The 17,514-nt window shown below is 39.6% G+C and overlaps 1 protein-coding gene across 3 annotated transcripts in view; it reads left to right on the forward strand.

The window, feature by feature from the left end:
- The window catches only part of LOC149179520 (nicotinate phosphoribosyltransferase 1-like), a 496,243-nt gene that overhangs the window by 426,703 nt on the left and 52,026 nt on the right, over window positions 1-17,514 (forward strand). For all 3 annotated transcript variants that reach the window (XM_089415680.1, XM_089415682.1, XM_089415681.1), the window contains one exon: window positions 2,580-2,688. In XM_089415680.1, coding sequence (XP_089271806.1) covers window positions 2,580-2,688 — 109 coding nt within the window. The remainder of the gene's footprint in view (window positions 1-2,579; window positions 2,689-17,514) is intronic.

Consider the following 17,514-nt stretch of genomic DNA (forward strand, 5'->3'; position numbering starts at 1 on the left):
AAAAAATTGAGACATATAGGATGGCAGGTGGCACATTTGGCTTTGAGATGGTTGTGACTGATAGGACGATTAAAATGCCAAGTAGTTTTTAGTTTGTTTCAAATTTCATTGTCTCTTCAATTTCCATTTTTTTCTTATGTTTATTTAAAATTTTATTTGTAATTTTGTTGTAGATGCATGGTGGAGAATGTATGGTGCCAGGGAACCCCTTCTGCAAAAGCTTGCCATTCGGATCCTCAGTCAAACATGTAGCTCCTCAAGATGTGAGTGCAACTGGAGTGTATTTGAAAAAATACGCAACAAGAAGCGCAATAGGTTAACACTTAAAAATTTAGAATATTGCAAACTTCCAAATAAACTTTTGAATTCATTAAACAATATTTTTTTTATAATTATTAATTTATTATTTCATGATCTTTGTACAGGTTGGAGTCCCAACGACTTAATGACATGGTCTACGTCTACTACAATCTTTGATTGTGGGTGAGGCAACTTGAGAGGACACCTGATATGGAGGCCATCTCATTGGATGGGATTGACACCACTGCTGCATGGAGGGTTGAGTCCGAGAGGCCTCTCATGGAGTCTGCTGATGATTGGTTAGTGCAGGATGTAGTGGAGGGGGAGGGGGAGGAGGAGCAAGAAGAGTTGGAGCAAGAGGAGGAGGAGGTGACACCACCTGTCCGGGCTACCCCTACCACCGGTAGAGGACGTGGTCTACCTCCTATAGCTCCTACTCCTAGTTCTTCAGGTTCTAGAGCACAGCAGACTCCACTGCCAATACAACACCAGCATCTACATCTAGAGGGAAAGGGAAAGTTGTGGCATTTTCTCACAAGAGGGGCAGAGGAAATCAATAGTATTAGACTTTAGTTATTTTGTTCATTTCATTGTATATGACATTATCACTCATGATATGAGATACATTATTATATTTTTTGTTGATATTTTGAGGCTGAGTTGGGACTCAGGAGTCAGGACTTACTATTTAGGACATGATTCACTGTTATGTGTGATTTTAGCACTAGAAATGATATTAAACATCTTATATATTAGTTCTTTTATCATATTTATGTGTCAATGTATTTATTTTATGTTGTAGATGGTTTAGATATTAAAAATTTTGAAAAAAAATGAATATTTTTGTACCAAACGATTTTTTCCAGATTATTACTGATTTTTTCTCGATTATTACAATTTTTTCCAATTTTTTCCCCGCGCCAAAATTATCCCAATAACGATTAGTGCAACATTGGCAGTGACCTTGTATAGCAGTAACCTTTGATATGGCAGTGACCTTGACATGACAATGACCTTTGATATGGAAGTAACCTTGTATGGCAATGGCACTTTGATGCATGGCAGTGTATGGTTGTGTCTTTATGACAATTACATGACAGAGATATATGCTACTTGTGACAATGATATTGATACAGCCCGAGCAAAGGTCTTATGATTCTCCCTGTGTCTATTGTCATCCCATGAGACCCTTCTATGATTCAGGGTTGTCCCTAGAAGGCCTAATGTATTTGTTGTAGAAGGACTTGTGTCTCATTGTAATTGTACATTGTATCTTAACTGTGTTGCCACGCAATCTAGCAGGGTCCTAGGAGGGGAACCTGTGGGACAACAACTAGACCAAATGACAACAATGGGACATAGACCCACTATCAACTCACTCAATGTCCCCTGCTCTTTATGAACTTTCACCAATGGGGAGAGTCTCGGTAGGATAGGAATCACTTGAGAAAGGTAGGATCAATGATCTATATGTAAAGTGATTCCACAAAGCTCATTCAAGGAGAAGCTCAATTAATTCTCAATGCTTCCAAGAAGCTAAAGGTTCTCCAAGAAAGACCTGATGGAAAACAAGACCTAGTGCTCGGGATTTGCACTAAGGGCAAGTATGCCTACAGTCAAGATTCCAAATGTAATATAGGACCTCTCAGGAAGAATTGCAAGATGATTTCTCACCTCAAATAGGGCTTCTGCTTCACTTAAGAGACCTAGAAATAGCCTACACTAGACCTAGGGTTTAGGAATAATCGTGGGAGGAAATCCTCCATGGTGCTCACTAGGTCAAGGTAGGAGAGGGGAAAGGGTCTCGTGTGATTTTGAAAATGTCACTCCCTGCTCCCACTCCCAAGTAATCTTGGTCCAAACTGACAAAACAATGGTGCAGTATTATCTATACTGTAATTATCTCTCATGATTCCTGGTGAAGTTTGAACCTACATTCCCATGATTAGTGTATTGCAAAGAGGATCCTCGTGCAAGAGTCATATTGAGGAAGATGATTATTTTAAAACAGTATGACATTGCCCTCCATTGAACACGAAAGTCTTGACTCAGGAATCATAGCAATAAATGAATTGAATTTCTTCTACATAAATTTGCAATTGTCTGTTCTAGTTCAGACTCCGTATTTGGGTTATCTAATCATCCTTTTACCCTAGGATTGTATTGGCAACCACACTAGATTCTACTTGATATTTTTTCATGTACTTTGTAGAATTCAGACCTACTTTTTCCATTGACAAATCGTTTCTCTGCCTAACTTGGTTACTTTCAATGGACAGGAAGGGGAACGGATTTTGTGTAGGCATCCATTCAATGAATCTAAACGAGCAAATGTAGTACCAAAACGAGTGGAGAAACTTTATAAATGCTACTGGTCAGGAAACTCAGGTAAGTGTCATGCTTTTCTTTTAAATTATACATCTGTGTGCTTTGAGGTCATTGTGTATCCATGTTTCCTATCAGTAGATTCATGGCAAATCAAAATTTGAAAAGCAAATGCCTTAAGAAAAACTAAGAATGAACTAATTTTGCTAATACTGAATGCAAAGTAAAGGTGCTTTTCTGCCATTAGGACAAGGGATTCATGAAAAGTTGTTTTACAATATGCATGAACGGAAATGATTAGTAAGGATGGATATTGGTAAATAACACTAAGGTTTTATTGTCTCCAGTGGTCCCAATCTTTGGCTACTTAGCAGATTATGACAATTTAAAATAATCATCTTTGCAATCCAGTGTCAGTAGGCAACGAAAGCAATTATAGCAACAAGAAAAAAAATACAGCATCTAAAACAGGGCTTCAAATTCAGCTTTATGAATTGTACATGGGTTTCAAACTGTCATTTGTTACTCACTGTGGTAGTCTTTTATTTTATTTTTACTGTATATCTTGATTGTACATGATATTAAAGCTGGTTAAGAGCATTACAAGTTACAGCGCTAAACTATTGATGAGCTTCTGAAACAGATCATCTAAGCTTCTCTTTCTCGTATTAGGAATGAAACTGCCTATCCTTTAACCTGGCTGTATGAATGAAACTGCCTGTTCTGTCATATGAGCAATAGATAGATGCTATCAAGTACAGGTGAATAAAGCATATTCCAAGCATAGAAGAAAGAACATTTGCACTATTCTTAAAAAAACATATTAGAAAAAGATTACCAGCAATGTAAAAGCCTAATGGAAATGGAACTACTTTTGTTGTAGCAGACTACGGTCCACAAGGATGTAAGTGCAATGAACCGGGACTCTTCTAAATTGTTTTAGCTTCATATGCCCAAACAACTCCTAAGATAATGAAACCAAAAACATGTTCAAAATTAAGGTGATACTTCAAAACAAGGAGTATGTAAGTGCAATGAACCAGGACTCTTCTAAATTGTTTTAGCTTCATATGCCCAAACAACTCCTAAGATAATGAAACCAAAAACATGTTCAAAATTAAGGTGATACTTCAAAACAAGGAGTACATTGTCTCCAAAAACACTACTCAAATCAGACCTACAAGTCCAGGGAATTAACCTTCCAGGGTTTCTATGAGGGTGACTAGATGTCATCTCTTAGGTATTCACCATCTTAGTCATTTAGTATTGTTAGATTGTCTAGTACATGTGTCATGTCCACATTTTTTGTTTCTTCTATAGTACAGCCAGGATGGATTTCTAGGGGTATGTGATGGCCAAGACACAGGAGCAGGACTACATCATCAGGGGTCCCATAGGGATTTTGAGGAATTTTATGGGGTTCGACGACATTCACTTGGCATATTCCATCATCAGGGTCAATTCCATACAACTTGCTTTTGGTTTTGTTGCATTCTGATAATTCCCGTAAAACAGGGTTATTATTGAGCCTAGATTAATTAATTACGCTAAAGGTGGCATTCTTGGAGGAATATTTGATGGAACACCTTAGTGTAACAGCTCATTGGAACTTAAACGAAAATATATACAAGATAGGATGATGAGAAGTGACTTCCAACGGCCAAATAAAGTCTGGTGGGCAATTTACCATTTTCCCGGATTAAAAGTGACTTTAATTAGTTAATTAAATAAAAGAAGGGGAAAATGATCAATTGAAGGAAAAAGGCCAAAAGTAAGTTAAGTGAAATAAAATAAAATTAAAAGTCTCTTAGATGAAGTCAAGGGGGGGCTTCTAGAATAATACTAAAATAATAAAAAAAAGATACTTCTAGAAGAATGGAGATTTATCTATTGAGCCTTAAAAGGAGGAGGAGATCATTTGGGACATTTTGGATTTGTGTATTGTTTTTGTGAGAGATTTTGAGAACCTAGTTCTTAGCTCCATTCAGCCCTAGGACGAAAACCCTTGGGTTATTTTGTGAGGTTGGATGAAAACATGTCTCATCGCTTGGCAAATTCATTCAAAAGGTGCATTTATCAGTCCAACTCTTTTTCCTAGAGACCGATGCAATTTTGTTGCAGATCTCTTAGCAGGCCATCACTTCAACGATTTCTATGTTATTGTTTTAGCATGTAATCTCCATTTCATATTAATAAAATAAGGCTAAGAACTCTGCATGTATTCCCTGTCTATTCTAAGTTGCAGTCATGTTTTCTAATTTGCTATTAATTTCATGATGAAAATTTGTGTAATGAGTTTATGGCATAATTTCCTGAAGAATATCCCGAAGATTTTAATGAAATATTAAATCGGAATATTGCAACTTGGTTCAATACAAACTACAAATGAATTTCAACTCTTATTTGCTTCTTGGGGGAGGTGGTCTAAGACTCATCTTCTTCATTTCCTATTACCTTCCTTTTCGAATTATTTTTCTTGACTAGGGGCTCGTCATAAAATAGGTCCCTATAATACCAGTGTAGTGTAATGGCCCGAATAAAAAAAATTTGGAACAAACACTTCATATAAAACTATCATGCATTTACCAGAAAATCGCCATGTAAAACCCAAACCATAAATCTATAAATTGCATAAAATCTCATTAAAAATCACAACACAAGGAACAATGAGAAATGCAACAACCAAAATCCAACTTTATTATATATAGATAGATGCCAATACAATAGTTTGGAATGACCCTCCAGTCTCCAAACTAAAACAGAAAAACAATCACTACACCTGTGGATTTTGAATGAATCCACCAAGGGGAGATGGGTGCTTGCCCAATTTCTCTATATCACCTGAGGGATTTTGTCTCGGGGCTATCGGGTTCTCAACCTCTCATACAAGAAACAATATCAAAACCAAGATCCCCTCCAATGGCCTCCTCCTCTTCTTTTATAGATTTGATGGATCCCTCTAGAACCTCCCATTTTATTATTATTTTAATTCTGGAGCACTTTTCCCTCTTTTATTTTGATTAAAATATTCTTTTTAATGTAGAAAAATGGTAAATTAGCCACCCTGTCTCCCCAGGTCACTGAAACTTGCATCTAACCATCCCATCATGTAGATCTTCTCGTTCCAGTTCCAACAAGCTATTACACTAAGGTGTTATGCCACGTATTCCTCCTGAAATGCCACCTTAAGTGTAATTAATTGAGTCAAGCCCACTAATAACTCAGTTTTCTGAAAGTTGTCGAAATGCGTCGGAACGAAAGGCAAACTGTGCGGATGATGGAATATACCAAGCGAATACCATCGAGCCTCATAGAAACTCCTCAAAACTTCCTCAGGACCCCTAATGACATAACCTGTTCCATTGACCTGGCCATCCCTTGCTATGGAAATCCACCCTAGTTGTACTAGGAAGAAGAATAAAAATGGGGACATGATAGTCCTCCTGCCCCAAGATTGCTTGCCCTCAAGCAATCCAGATCTGTGGACCAATATGGTGGCCCAACGCAACTGAGACCCAATGCCTGGATCCCATACAAACCACTGGTCCACATCACACCTCCAAGCTATCGAAACATGACTGGATCCTCCAATACCTGGATCCCATGCCCATCTCTAACTCAACCTGCTACTAGTAGATCCACCCGGATCCCAATGCCACCAAGAAGGAGCAGCAATGTTGCACGGCTCTTGATATGCTAGAACTTTGGCTGTGAATGCTGCTCCATCCATGGCGTACCAACTCATCACCTCTCTACAGTCCAATAGTTGGCATAGACCAAGGTTAATCTCATGCTGGTGCTGTGTTGAGATACTAACGAGTGGCCAGCCTACATCCTACTGCCAACTGAAGCATGTAATATCCCTCACCTCTAAGGGCTCTTGCAATACAATGCCTCTGACTAAAAATGATACTCCATCAGTAGGGTACCAGCTCATGATCTCTCGCCAATCCAATGCATGGATTCCTGTGCAAGGAATACATCTGCTATGTTGATATTGGTCCATGCTCAACTCCTGAAGCTCTACTTGGACAATCAAAACATGTCCAATAAATCCTGCCTCTCTCCCTCTAATGGGAAAAAGTGGGCAAATTGTGCTGCAAGCCCTGTCTATGAACTCCTGGAGAGGGTTGCTACCTGAATATGTTGCAGCTTTGCTAGCTACCACTACATCTGTTTGCACCTCATCAATGGGTAGACCCAAAGATGGATGCACTGCCACATCCCTCGACTGATAGGAAGCTCCACGCTCCTCTAGTCCACCAATCTCCTGCCAAACTATCTTGTCATCCTCCAGCATCTCCTGAGGACAAGTGTCAGTGAATACCGTTACCCTGCCAGTTGTCTGTATATCTGTTTGCTTCTCATCATCGGTTGACCCCAAGGGTGGCTGCTCATCCTCCATCATAACAAGTTCGATATGAACCTCCAACTGGCCCTCCCTAGAAGTCTCACCATGCATACTATGCACATCATCCTCCTCGGCTGACCCATGATCTGCCATATGCTGCTCATGTTGAATCACCACCAGTGACTCATCATCCTGAATGTCTCCCATAGGGTCCGCTGGTGGCTCATAATACACACCCGAATATAAATCTGGGTTGTCATCAACATCTCTACAGGTCTGCTCAAGCTCCCCTATGTGCTCACCATGTTGGATTGCCACTGATAGCTCACCTCCCCGGTCTCCTCTCTGCATGGGAATAATCTGTTGCTCATTAAACCAATCCACCAGATAGTTATGCATACCACGGTTGTTGCCATCATCCTCACATGCCTGTTGATGCTCTTCAAAAGAATCCTCATCTAAATGGACAAAATGAGTCTTCCCCAACTCTACCTCTATCATTTCTCCCTTAGCTTTACACCTGTGATCTAGTGTCCATGCTCCCTGACATGTCAAATAGATATGCTCTCTTCTCATTTGATTTCTGCTCTTCTTCGGGGGTTTTGGAGACTGCTTTTTCTTTGGCTCCTCATCTTTTCCAAATTTGAATCCTCCAAAAATTCTCATAAAAATTTCTTTAGCGATAGGGTCATCACTAAGGGTTGTGATTTGTCTCAGCGATGCATCCAACTCGTGCTGGCCTTTGGCTAATCTACCTCCAGGTTTTTGACGGGCCATCCATGAGCAACAAATTTTCAGATTTTCAAATGGCTGGATGGAGACACATCAATCACATGGCATTGGGTTCACTGAGTTTTGTGGTGTTTGGCTAAACAATCCCAGAATACACTACTGCCAATTTAATTTCTAACTTTCTAATATGATACACCGTTGTAAAGGAAGCAAAGACCAGACTTCTAGCTAGTCAGGGTCTAATATACTGAATTTACAGATGACAAGAAATCAGGAACTAGCTAGTAGATGAACATCATATCAGTCTTCAATAAAAGGAAACACATTGCTTGAGTATATAGAGGAACCTGTCTTCAACCAGTAGTTTGAATGGGTCTTCAAGGTGAGAACAAGTACATCGGCAGGCAGTGGTCATCAAAACAAGCTCCAAGCACGTCCAACGGTGATATAAAGAATAACAGTATCCTCCCTTCAGTTATCAAACACACAGAAAGTAGCTTGTGGCCTTCACTAATAATACCTTCCCAACGTAGATGATACCAAGGAATGGAAATAAGAGAGATGACTGTGTAGAGACCAGTTTTTAGATAGACGCCTTCCAACAAAGACACATACGTATATTTTCCACTTGCGGACTGTGTACAGGAATACCCTTTAGCTGTGTGCACACCAGTTAGCGTTATATACTAGCTTTGAATTAGCGATTAATGATACAGAGGTTGTCAATGTACTTCTCTGCTAAATTGCTCCTTGAATGCCTTCGTTCTCTCAAAATATATTACCCCCAAAAGATAAGCTCATCAACAATGCACAATCTCCAGTGAATTTGAACAACCAACTTGCTCAGGTATATCATTCGGCCCTCTCTTCTTACCTGTGGCTTGCCCTTCTAATTACAATTAGACCAATTTAGAATTCGGGATATGAATTAATTAGTGAGGATGATCGATCTCCTCTTTTAATGAGTTTTATTCTGCTTGTGTCTCAATCATCGGTGCAAGATGACTGGGCCACTTTCATCGAATAAGCTCGACCTCTAGTTAGCCTCAATCCAACGAATTTGGCTCAGGTTGTGTTGCTAACATCCAACACTCGTCACATTGTGTGGCAGCTACAAGGGGATTCGTATGCTCTGCTCAATGGGCACTCCCTTTTCTACAACACTGTGTGTTGAGCTTCAAAAACACACACGTCATACCCATGCGCTGTTAATTATGAGTTCTAGCATCACTTCAGTCGATCAGTTTGACATACTCCATACGCTGGCACCAACATGCATCAGTTCATGCATACTGGTTTCGGCAAACACTTATCACTCTAATTATTGCACACAAGCATGTACAGGTATACTCAACTCCCATGCAGACTTTACTTATGCAATGGCCTTTTAATGAATCCGGCCCCTATCATTAACGAACCTCTGCATGCCCCAGGAAACGCAACCTGAATAGTTCGCACCTCTGTTACTGATTACTGGCCCCTTTACAATGTCAACACAGTGATCATCTTGACCTTCACCAACAATAGCGAACAAATGACAAGCACACCTCTGACAAAATGTTGTGTGAAAAAGCCTCTGCGCACAAGTAACTCTTAGAGCAAATCGTTCTAGAGCATAGATCCCTTATGCGGCCAAATTTACTCGATCTTTATGACGCTGCTTGGCTGCAGTGGTAGTGGCACGTTAGGATTGCAATTGGGCCCCAAAACGAATGACAATGCTTCATCTATAATACTGAGTTGACACGCACAGGTTCACGCCTTTCACGTCAATCACATGCTTAAGTTCGTCGATCCAGCTTTTGCTACAACAACTTGATCTATAATTGGAGAGTTGGGCTCCACTAATTTTTTATTAGAATGACCGCTCAACCATAGAAAATGATGGCCCTCAACCCGACTTGACCTCTTCTCAAAACAACAAGGAAAACATGACTCAGCTGACTCAGCATGTGCATGCAGAGAAAACTATCCCTCCTGCTTAGTCGCTTTGACTTCTCAATGTTTTATGGCTCACATCAGCTCTATATGGACCCTTGGCCTGAGAGATCCACGTCTTTAAGAATTTAGGGGAGATCTATGGCCCTATGGCTCCAGGAAACTCGCCTGCAACTTGTCGTGAGCCTGGGATCCTCTGTGTTAAATACCTCGGCCGTTCAATAGTCGCTTGGCCAAATAATATCTAGCACCTTTCAACTCGGCCCCCTTGACCCCAAGCTGCAGTCGATCAAATGCACTTTATGCAAAACTTAATCATCTACCAATCCACCCAGAAGAGCGCACGATGTCCCCATGCTACTTCCAAATTCATTTCCTTGCGGCAGTCACAATTTGTCTCTTATCAGCACCGTTCATGCATTAAGGCAGCTACTCGACGTTTTGTCCCACAATCGTGGCAATGAACTCCGCCCAACAACTCCCGCTTTGTGCAGTATGGTGCTTGGGTTGCTTCACTTAGTCGACAATATTGGCAGGGCTATTCCCCTGTGGCCCACACCACCAATCAGAGCTTAGATGCCCGTTCTTACACTCGCCCATAGAATTCAATTTTCCTGTCACAGATCACGTCTTTGTCTTCAACAAATGATGCTGCCCAATCAGATGAAATGCACCAATACTGACCAATATTATTCGGTTTTGACCCCAGAACTAGTTTTAGATAATGATTTGACTCCTACTGCAAAATATATTTGTGACTGTAGCTTTCAATGATTTGGCCAGAGGAGAAATATTTCGATTCGTTACCAGTTACAATGGTAACAATTGCGGCCTCTTCAAGCAATTGGCCTTCCCTCGATACAACAATCTACCCACACTATTTTACTGTTGGAATATAAAATGGTTCGGCTCCTTCACTGTATGAACTCAGCATCTATAAATGTAGTGGCACATAAACCTTAGGATCATAATAGCTGCGACTGAAACTAAGAAACCCGCAGGCTGAGCCAAGAACAAGGCTCTGATACCACTGTAATGTCCCAAATCAGAAATTTTTGGAACAAACACTTCATATAAAACTATCCTTCATTTACCAGAAGATCACGATGTAAAACCCAAACCATAAATCTATAAATTGCATAAAATCTCATTAAAAATCACAACACAAGGAACAATGAGAAACACAACCACCAAAATCTAGCTTTATTATATATAGATAGATGCCAATATAATAGCTAGGAATGACCCTCTAGTCTCCAAACTGAAACAGAAAAACAATCACTATACCTGTGGATTCTAAATGAATCCACCAAGGGGAGATGGGTGCTCACCCAATCTCTCTATATCACCCTAGGGATTTCGTCTTGGGGCTACCAATGGAGTAGAAAACTAGGTTCTCAACCTCCCATGCAAGAAACAATATCAAAACCAAGATCCCTTCCAGTGGCCTCCTCTTCCTCTTTTATAGATTTGATGGATTCCTCAAGAACCTCCCATTTTATTATTATTTTAATCATGGAGCACTTTTTCCTCTTTTATTTTGATTAAAATATTCTTTTTAATGCGGGAAAATGGTAAATTGGCCATCTTGTCTCCCCAGATCACTGAAACTCTCATCTAACCATCCCATCATGTAGATCTTCTCGTTCTGGTTCCAACGAGCTATTACACTAAGGTGTTTTGCCACGTATTCCTCCCAAAATGCCACCTTAAGTGTAATTAATTGAGTCAAGCCCACTAATAACTCAATTTTCTGAAAGTTGTCGGAATGCACCGGAACGAAAGGCAAATTGTGCGGATGATGGAATATACCAAGCAAATGCCATCAGACCTCATAGAAACTCCTCAAAACTTCCTCGGGACCCCTGATGACATAACCTGCTCCACTGACCTGGCCATCCCCTGCCCTGGAAATCCACCGTGGTTGTACTAGGAAGAAGAATAAAAATGGGGACATAACATGTAGCCCCTTTATTGTTATTGTTAGTGTAGCCCCCTATTGTTATTGTTGTGCCCATGTAGCCCCCATATTGTTATTGTTGTGCCCTGTCGCACACATTTTGTCAAAATTTCAAGGAAGCTGTTGTACCATATTATTCAAAGGATCAAGATCATCAGCCATCAATGTTTTGAGTCATTGTAAACCCATGTTGCAAAATTTGTAATGTAAATAATGCTAGTAAGACCATGTTGCAAAATTTGTAATGTAAATAATGCTAGTAAGACCATGTATGTATGTAACAACCCAGGTAAGAATATTATTTTGGTGACGAATTTCATCCTAGGAGGTTCTATGTCTCACTGATTTATCTCTGTTTTCTAAACACAGATGATCGGCAGAGTTTTTCTCTCTAGCCTCACCCCAAAGCTAGGGTGGAATTTATCGTCAAAGTCTTAATTGAGTCTTAGCGTTTTAGTCGATTCTTTTGTAAAAATGATTTGAGAATAATTTAAGCTAATTGTCTAAATTATTTTATTACAAGTCACTTGGTCTATTAGATCACATTGTGTCGCAAAATTGGGTAAGTTATTTGAGAGTCTATAACAAATGGGTATTCCCCCTTTGATGGTTGATTTTGTAAAATCTTATATCAAAAATATTCTAGTGCATGGTCCCTCATACTTTAGACACCATGGCTAAAATATTTGAGGGTGGAAAAAATCATTTATCCCCTCAAGTGTCAATTAATTAATTTTTCTGGCAAAAATAAAATTAATCCTAAGCCGGAAAACTAATTAATTAGAGTCAAAAAATTAAAATGTTAGAGAAACTAAATTCTCCAAGTGGAAAAATTCGTGGGTCTTAAAGAAATTAATTTTTGGAGGTCCTCCACTAAGGGAATATTGGAAATTTCAAGAAAATTTGGACCGTTGGGCCTTGGTGGTCAAGTCAAAGTCAAATTTTTAAGGAAATTAGCTCATAATAATTATTTTTGCGCTAATAAAAAATGGGTTTAATAAGAAATTCGAAAATTCCTCAAAAATAATTATTTTGATGGCAGAGATTAAAAGGTCATCAAAGATTTATCAACGAACGAGATTATTTTCACATGGATGAAGTCAACTAGCAATTATTTTCCACTAGGAGAATTAATCTTTAAATTAGAGGTCATTTGTGTCTCAAACTGTATAGTGTAATGTTCCCAATTTTTGTGAGTGCAAAATTCACTAAGGATTTTTGCCAATTTTTGGTGATATTAAATAAAAAGGAGAAAATATTATTTCGTGGGAGAAAAGTGGAAATTATTATTTTAATGAAGAATGGCGGAAAAGTAATATTTTATTAGTGGAAGGTGGGGACCACCAAGGGAGAGGGCTAGCAATTATAAATTAAGTTTGGGGGCCTTCATTTGGTATCTTTTGATTATTTGACAATTTAACACTAGTTCTCTTGCGCTTCTTAGCCAAGACAACCCGTGCTATTCAGCACAAGGAATTTCCGAGTGGGAATTCCACCCTCATTTCGAAGAACTTAGAGCGTCTCCCCATCGAGGCAATTTGGGTAGCTCAATTCAGAGCTTTCATTGGACATCATTGCAGGAGTTTACTCATCAGTGCACATTTCTTGAGCACAGAGGTATTTTTGTGGAGCACATTGTGGGAGAACGCATGGGTTAGAGGCTCCGGGCTTTTTCAGGGACTTTTCTTATTGCTAGACCATAGTTTGGACAACGATTCATCGGGCTAGATTGGAGGTTATTACCTAGGTCGATTTTTCTATCTTTTGGCAAGGGCACAGAAGCTATTTGACCAAGTGTTGTGCAAGGGTTTAAAGAAGTGGAGCTGGGAGAGATAAGGGCTGAAGATAGGAGGTATTTCTCAGTGGAGAATTTAGCCGGAGCTGGGAGAAATTTCCCGTGGTAGATTTGGGCATAATTTAGTAGCATAAAAAATGTGGGGTGTTTTCTTGCCAAATTGGGCAATTCATACTTGTTGAGGGTCATCGGGGGTCAGTGGATTTAGCCCAAACCCTTTCTGAGTTTTTGTGAGTTTATTGAGAGGAGTCTCCAGTTAATTTTATAGAATTTTTTGGGCGATATTCAGGCCTGAAATCCACATTCTATAGCACGGCGAACTGCTTGTTAGTTGGGAAATTTGCATCACTTGGTGGGCTCAGTTTTGGCTTGGAGTTGGGCCAAACCATTTCTGGGTTTTATTGGTTTCTGGGAGAGGAGTTCAGAGCTAAGCTTTTAGAGCATTCCGAGGAGTATTCAACCCTAAGATCAACATTCCAGCCAGTAGCAGATTATTTTTTGATAGTGCATAGATCACTTCGGGACCATTTGTACCACTTGGGTTTAGGCCATTTTTCCGGGTTTTGCTCAGCTTGCATAGCAAAACCTAGGTTCCAAAATTTCATCTCATTTTATGTACTATTTTATCATAAAATTAATAAAATGGCTCAAATTGTGTTGTTGGACATTTTGGTGTTTTAATTGTGTATGAGTTTCAATTTATTTATTGTTCCTATTACATTGCTTGGTATTAGTTGTTAAATTCCAATTAGGAATATTACAGTGGTATCAGAACCATGATCTTGGCTAGTTGTGGGCCTTAAGCCAAGTGATGACAAGCCCTGAATAAATAAAAAAAGCTTAGAAATCATGGGATCCAAAGAAAGAACAAAATCAAACAACATGATAGTAACCTTGAATGAGGTGATTAGGATGCAACAAATGATGATTGAAGTGGGGGAGCAGTTGATTCATACCACAATTGGGAATCAAGACCATTCTCAATTTTACAACAAATCCACTATGCCCAAAGTTATGGATGATGCATCAAGATGGCAAGACATGATTGCAACTGATGTAGAGTTACTGGCAGCAAATTGGAGGGCATACCAATGATTGGGACATGACATTCAGGTGTCCCTTTCCTTTTGAGAGTTCGGTAAACTTGGAGAGATGCACAAATCAGTGGGAATTCGGTGGAATTATGTAGGGATGATGAGGAGGATCAAGGCAGAGGATAAAAAAGTAGTTGAAGGGGCCATGGTTGGCAAGGAGACAATTGAGCATACACCCATTGATGAGATGCCAACATTTGATGAGGTATCCAGTGTTGTGATCGAGTTTTCAGGTGATAGTAGCGCATCACAGATTGATGAGGTGTCGAGAGCCATATCCCCTGTTGATGAGGAGTCGATAGGTACAGAGGCATCCAAACCTTGTTGATTTGGGGTAGCATTAGATGTGCTCTAGGCCTCAAATTTTGCAAGGAGGCTTGGGCACATGTATTCCAAAGAACCCAAAAAGAGTTTTGGGAAATTCCACCCATAAACAATTTTATTAAAATAATTAATATTTTTTAATGGGTTCCTAAGTCTAAACTTACGAAATTAAAAATATTAATGGGTATTAATCTAATTGTGGTTGTAACTTCTACAAGAAGACGAGGATCAAGCTAAAATGATCTTAGCCATTGATTAGCTTTTAATTTGGGCCGTTGGATGTCAACAAGAAGATTATTTAAGGGAGCTTGAGGGTCATTTGGAAAACACACCGAGAGATCAAGAGATCGAATTTCTAAAGTGCGAAGTCCTCAGAAGAAAATTTTGATTGAGGAGATTTCTTGCAGAATGACTTCATCAGAGACCAATATGAGGATAGACGTCCAACAGGTTGCATACACCAGCGCAAACGCTGACGCAAAGGGTCAAAGGGCTAAATTTCTGATGGCAAGTTGTGTCAGGGGTTTGCCTGTGGGGTGAGGAAAATTCCTCACTAGATTTTTGCCAGTGTTTTTCTTTGTAAGATTGCCAGATTTTGACATCCAATTGTACTCAGAATTTCTCACTGTTGCATAATAATAAAACCCTTAGTTGTTGCATCGGTTTTCCCAAGTTGGGATTTTCTGGGGACTTTTGTCCAATAATAATTGTGTTATTTTTATGTGTGTGATAGAATTTCTCAGTTTCCAGCACATTATTTTTCCACACTTTTATTTGTGAAGGTTTCTGTGTATTTATTTCAATATTTGTCGTAGCAGATAAATTGTTAATTAATTAACAATTAGGAGAAATAATATCAGTTGCTACAATAGGATTCCATTTTGGAATTTTCACATGGTATGAGAGACAAGTTGATCAGCCAGAGCACTCAGGGGCAAAAATAATGAATTTCGCTTCTTAGTGTGGGGAGAGGGCCGAAATTCCCAAAGGCATCATAGTGATTCTGCCAGGAGGCCGAGTTACTTGTGGAGATTTGAGTTTTTTGAATGGGGCAAAAAAAATCGATCTTTCCAGATCAAGTGATTCCAGAGGCAAAGGAAGTAGCTTAGATTTTTTGTTGTGTAATATCGCTTCCTAAATTATTTTGGAATGGGGTTTATTTCTACATTTTGGGGGCCAATTTTGGTGAAGACGGGGCCCATTGGATTTTTGATAGAAGACTTGGGAGTTAGAGGCAAGTTAATTTTATTTTATTTTGTTTTGTTAAATTTTATGTGGGGACCACCCACATAAGAAATACGCACTGCCTAAGCTAATGATTTGAAATGCATGAGAGGGAAGAAAAGGCAGGAAGAAAAGCTCCACGAAAGTTATAAAAGGAAGGTTGCACACTTCATTTGGCATTCTTGGCTTATCAAATTTGATTCTGTTGCTCGAACTGTTTAACTGGGTCACTTGCTTTTTAGCAAGAGTTTTCCAAGTAGAGAACTCACCCTTTTTTCGGGGGACTTCGAGTGCCACCCTAGAGAGGTTCATCCATTATCATCCAAAGGAGATTTTCAGAGAGATTTCCAACATTTGTATTTAGTTCACCCCAGCAGTGCATATTTCTGGAGGACGCAATAGTGGATCTAGTTTGGCCATTGCAGCATTCTTCTGGAGGGCTATTGCTGGGAGAAATTAGGAGAAGAAGGCTCAATAGATTTGTTGGCTATTGGGTGAGTTTGAGGGCTGGAAGTGGCAACAATATTCAGGAGTGATTTTGCAGACTTTGTGGCCAACGCAGAAGAGAGAAATTGGGCATACGTGGGAGATAGAGTTTCAGCCATTGGGGCTATTTCTTACCAGGATAAATAAGGGAAGTATTGGTGGAGTTTATTGCTACATTTCAGGAGTGTTTGAGGAGGATTTTGTTGGTGGTTTGACAGACAACGTGCTTCAACAACTATTGGAAAGCGTAGGGCTTTTGGGAGTCGATTTTGGAAGGTGAAAACTAGGCCAAACCATTTTTGGGTTTTTCTGGGTTTTTTACAATGACCTTAGAAGTAATTTTTCAGAATTTTCTGAGCACCGGAGGTGGGGTTTTCAGCCATATCTTTGCAGCGGACAGTGCAGAATTGTTGGACATTGTGCAATGCCTTAGGGGGTCAATTTTGGGAGGTCAAAATCAGGCCAAACCATTTCTGGGTTTTTGTGGGTTTTGCCTGAGGAGCCTAGATATAAATTTGCAGAATTTTCTGAGCACCGGAGGTGGGGTTTTCAACCATATCTTTGTAGCAGACAGTTTAGATTTGTTGGGGCAGCTCAAAGCAGCAGTTGGATAGTTTCTGGGTTATCATTGTTTCACCTGGGGTTTGCTCCACCTATCAAAAAGGTAAGCCCAGGTGAATTCCTTCCATATATTTGTACTCTTGCACCAGTTATAATAAAATGGCTCAGCTGCTTTCATATTTCTGATTGTTCTAGGTGTTTACTAAATTGTTTTAAAATTTCTGTGGTGTGAATTTGCTATTTGATTGCATATCATTGTTTCTCCTATTTTGAAACATTACACGTTGTGCAAGTCTCTAGCTGGATGCAATGGTTTTTGCAGTAGTTCGCTAGAGTAGAGCTAGCGTTGGGGTGGAAGAGAGAAGAGCACACATAGAGGGAAAATTTTCTTCAGGGAACTTCTAGTCTCAAGAATTTCGATTTT

This window comes from Pinus tabuliformis, chromosome 3_2 (assembly GCF_031772625.1).
Source record: "Pinus tabuliformis cultivar Carrire ecotype Pingquan chromosome 3_2, CPIR1, whole genome shotgun sequence".
Classification (NCBI taxonomy): Eukaryota; Viridiplantae; Streptophyta; class Pinopsida; order Pinales; family Pinaceae; genus Pinus; species Pinus tabuliformis.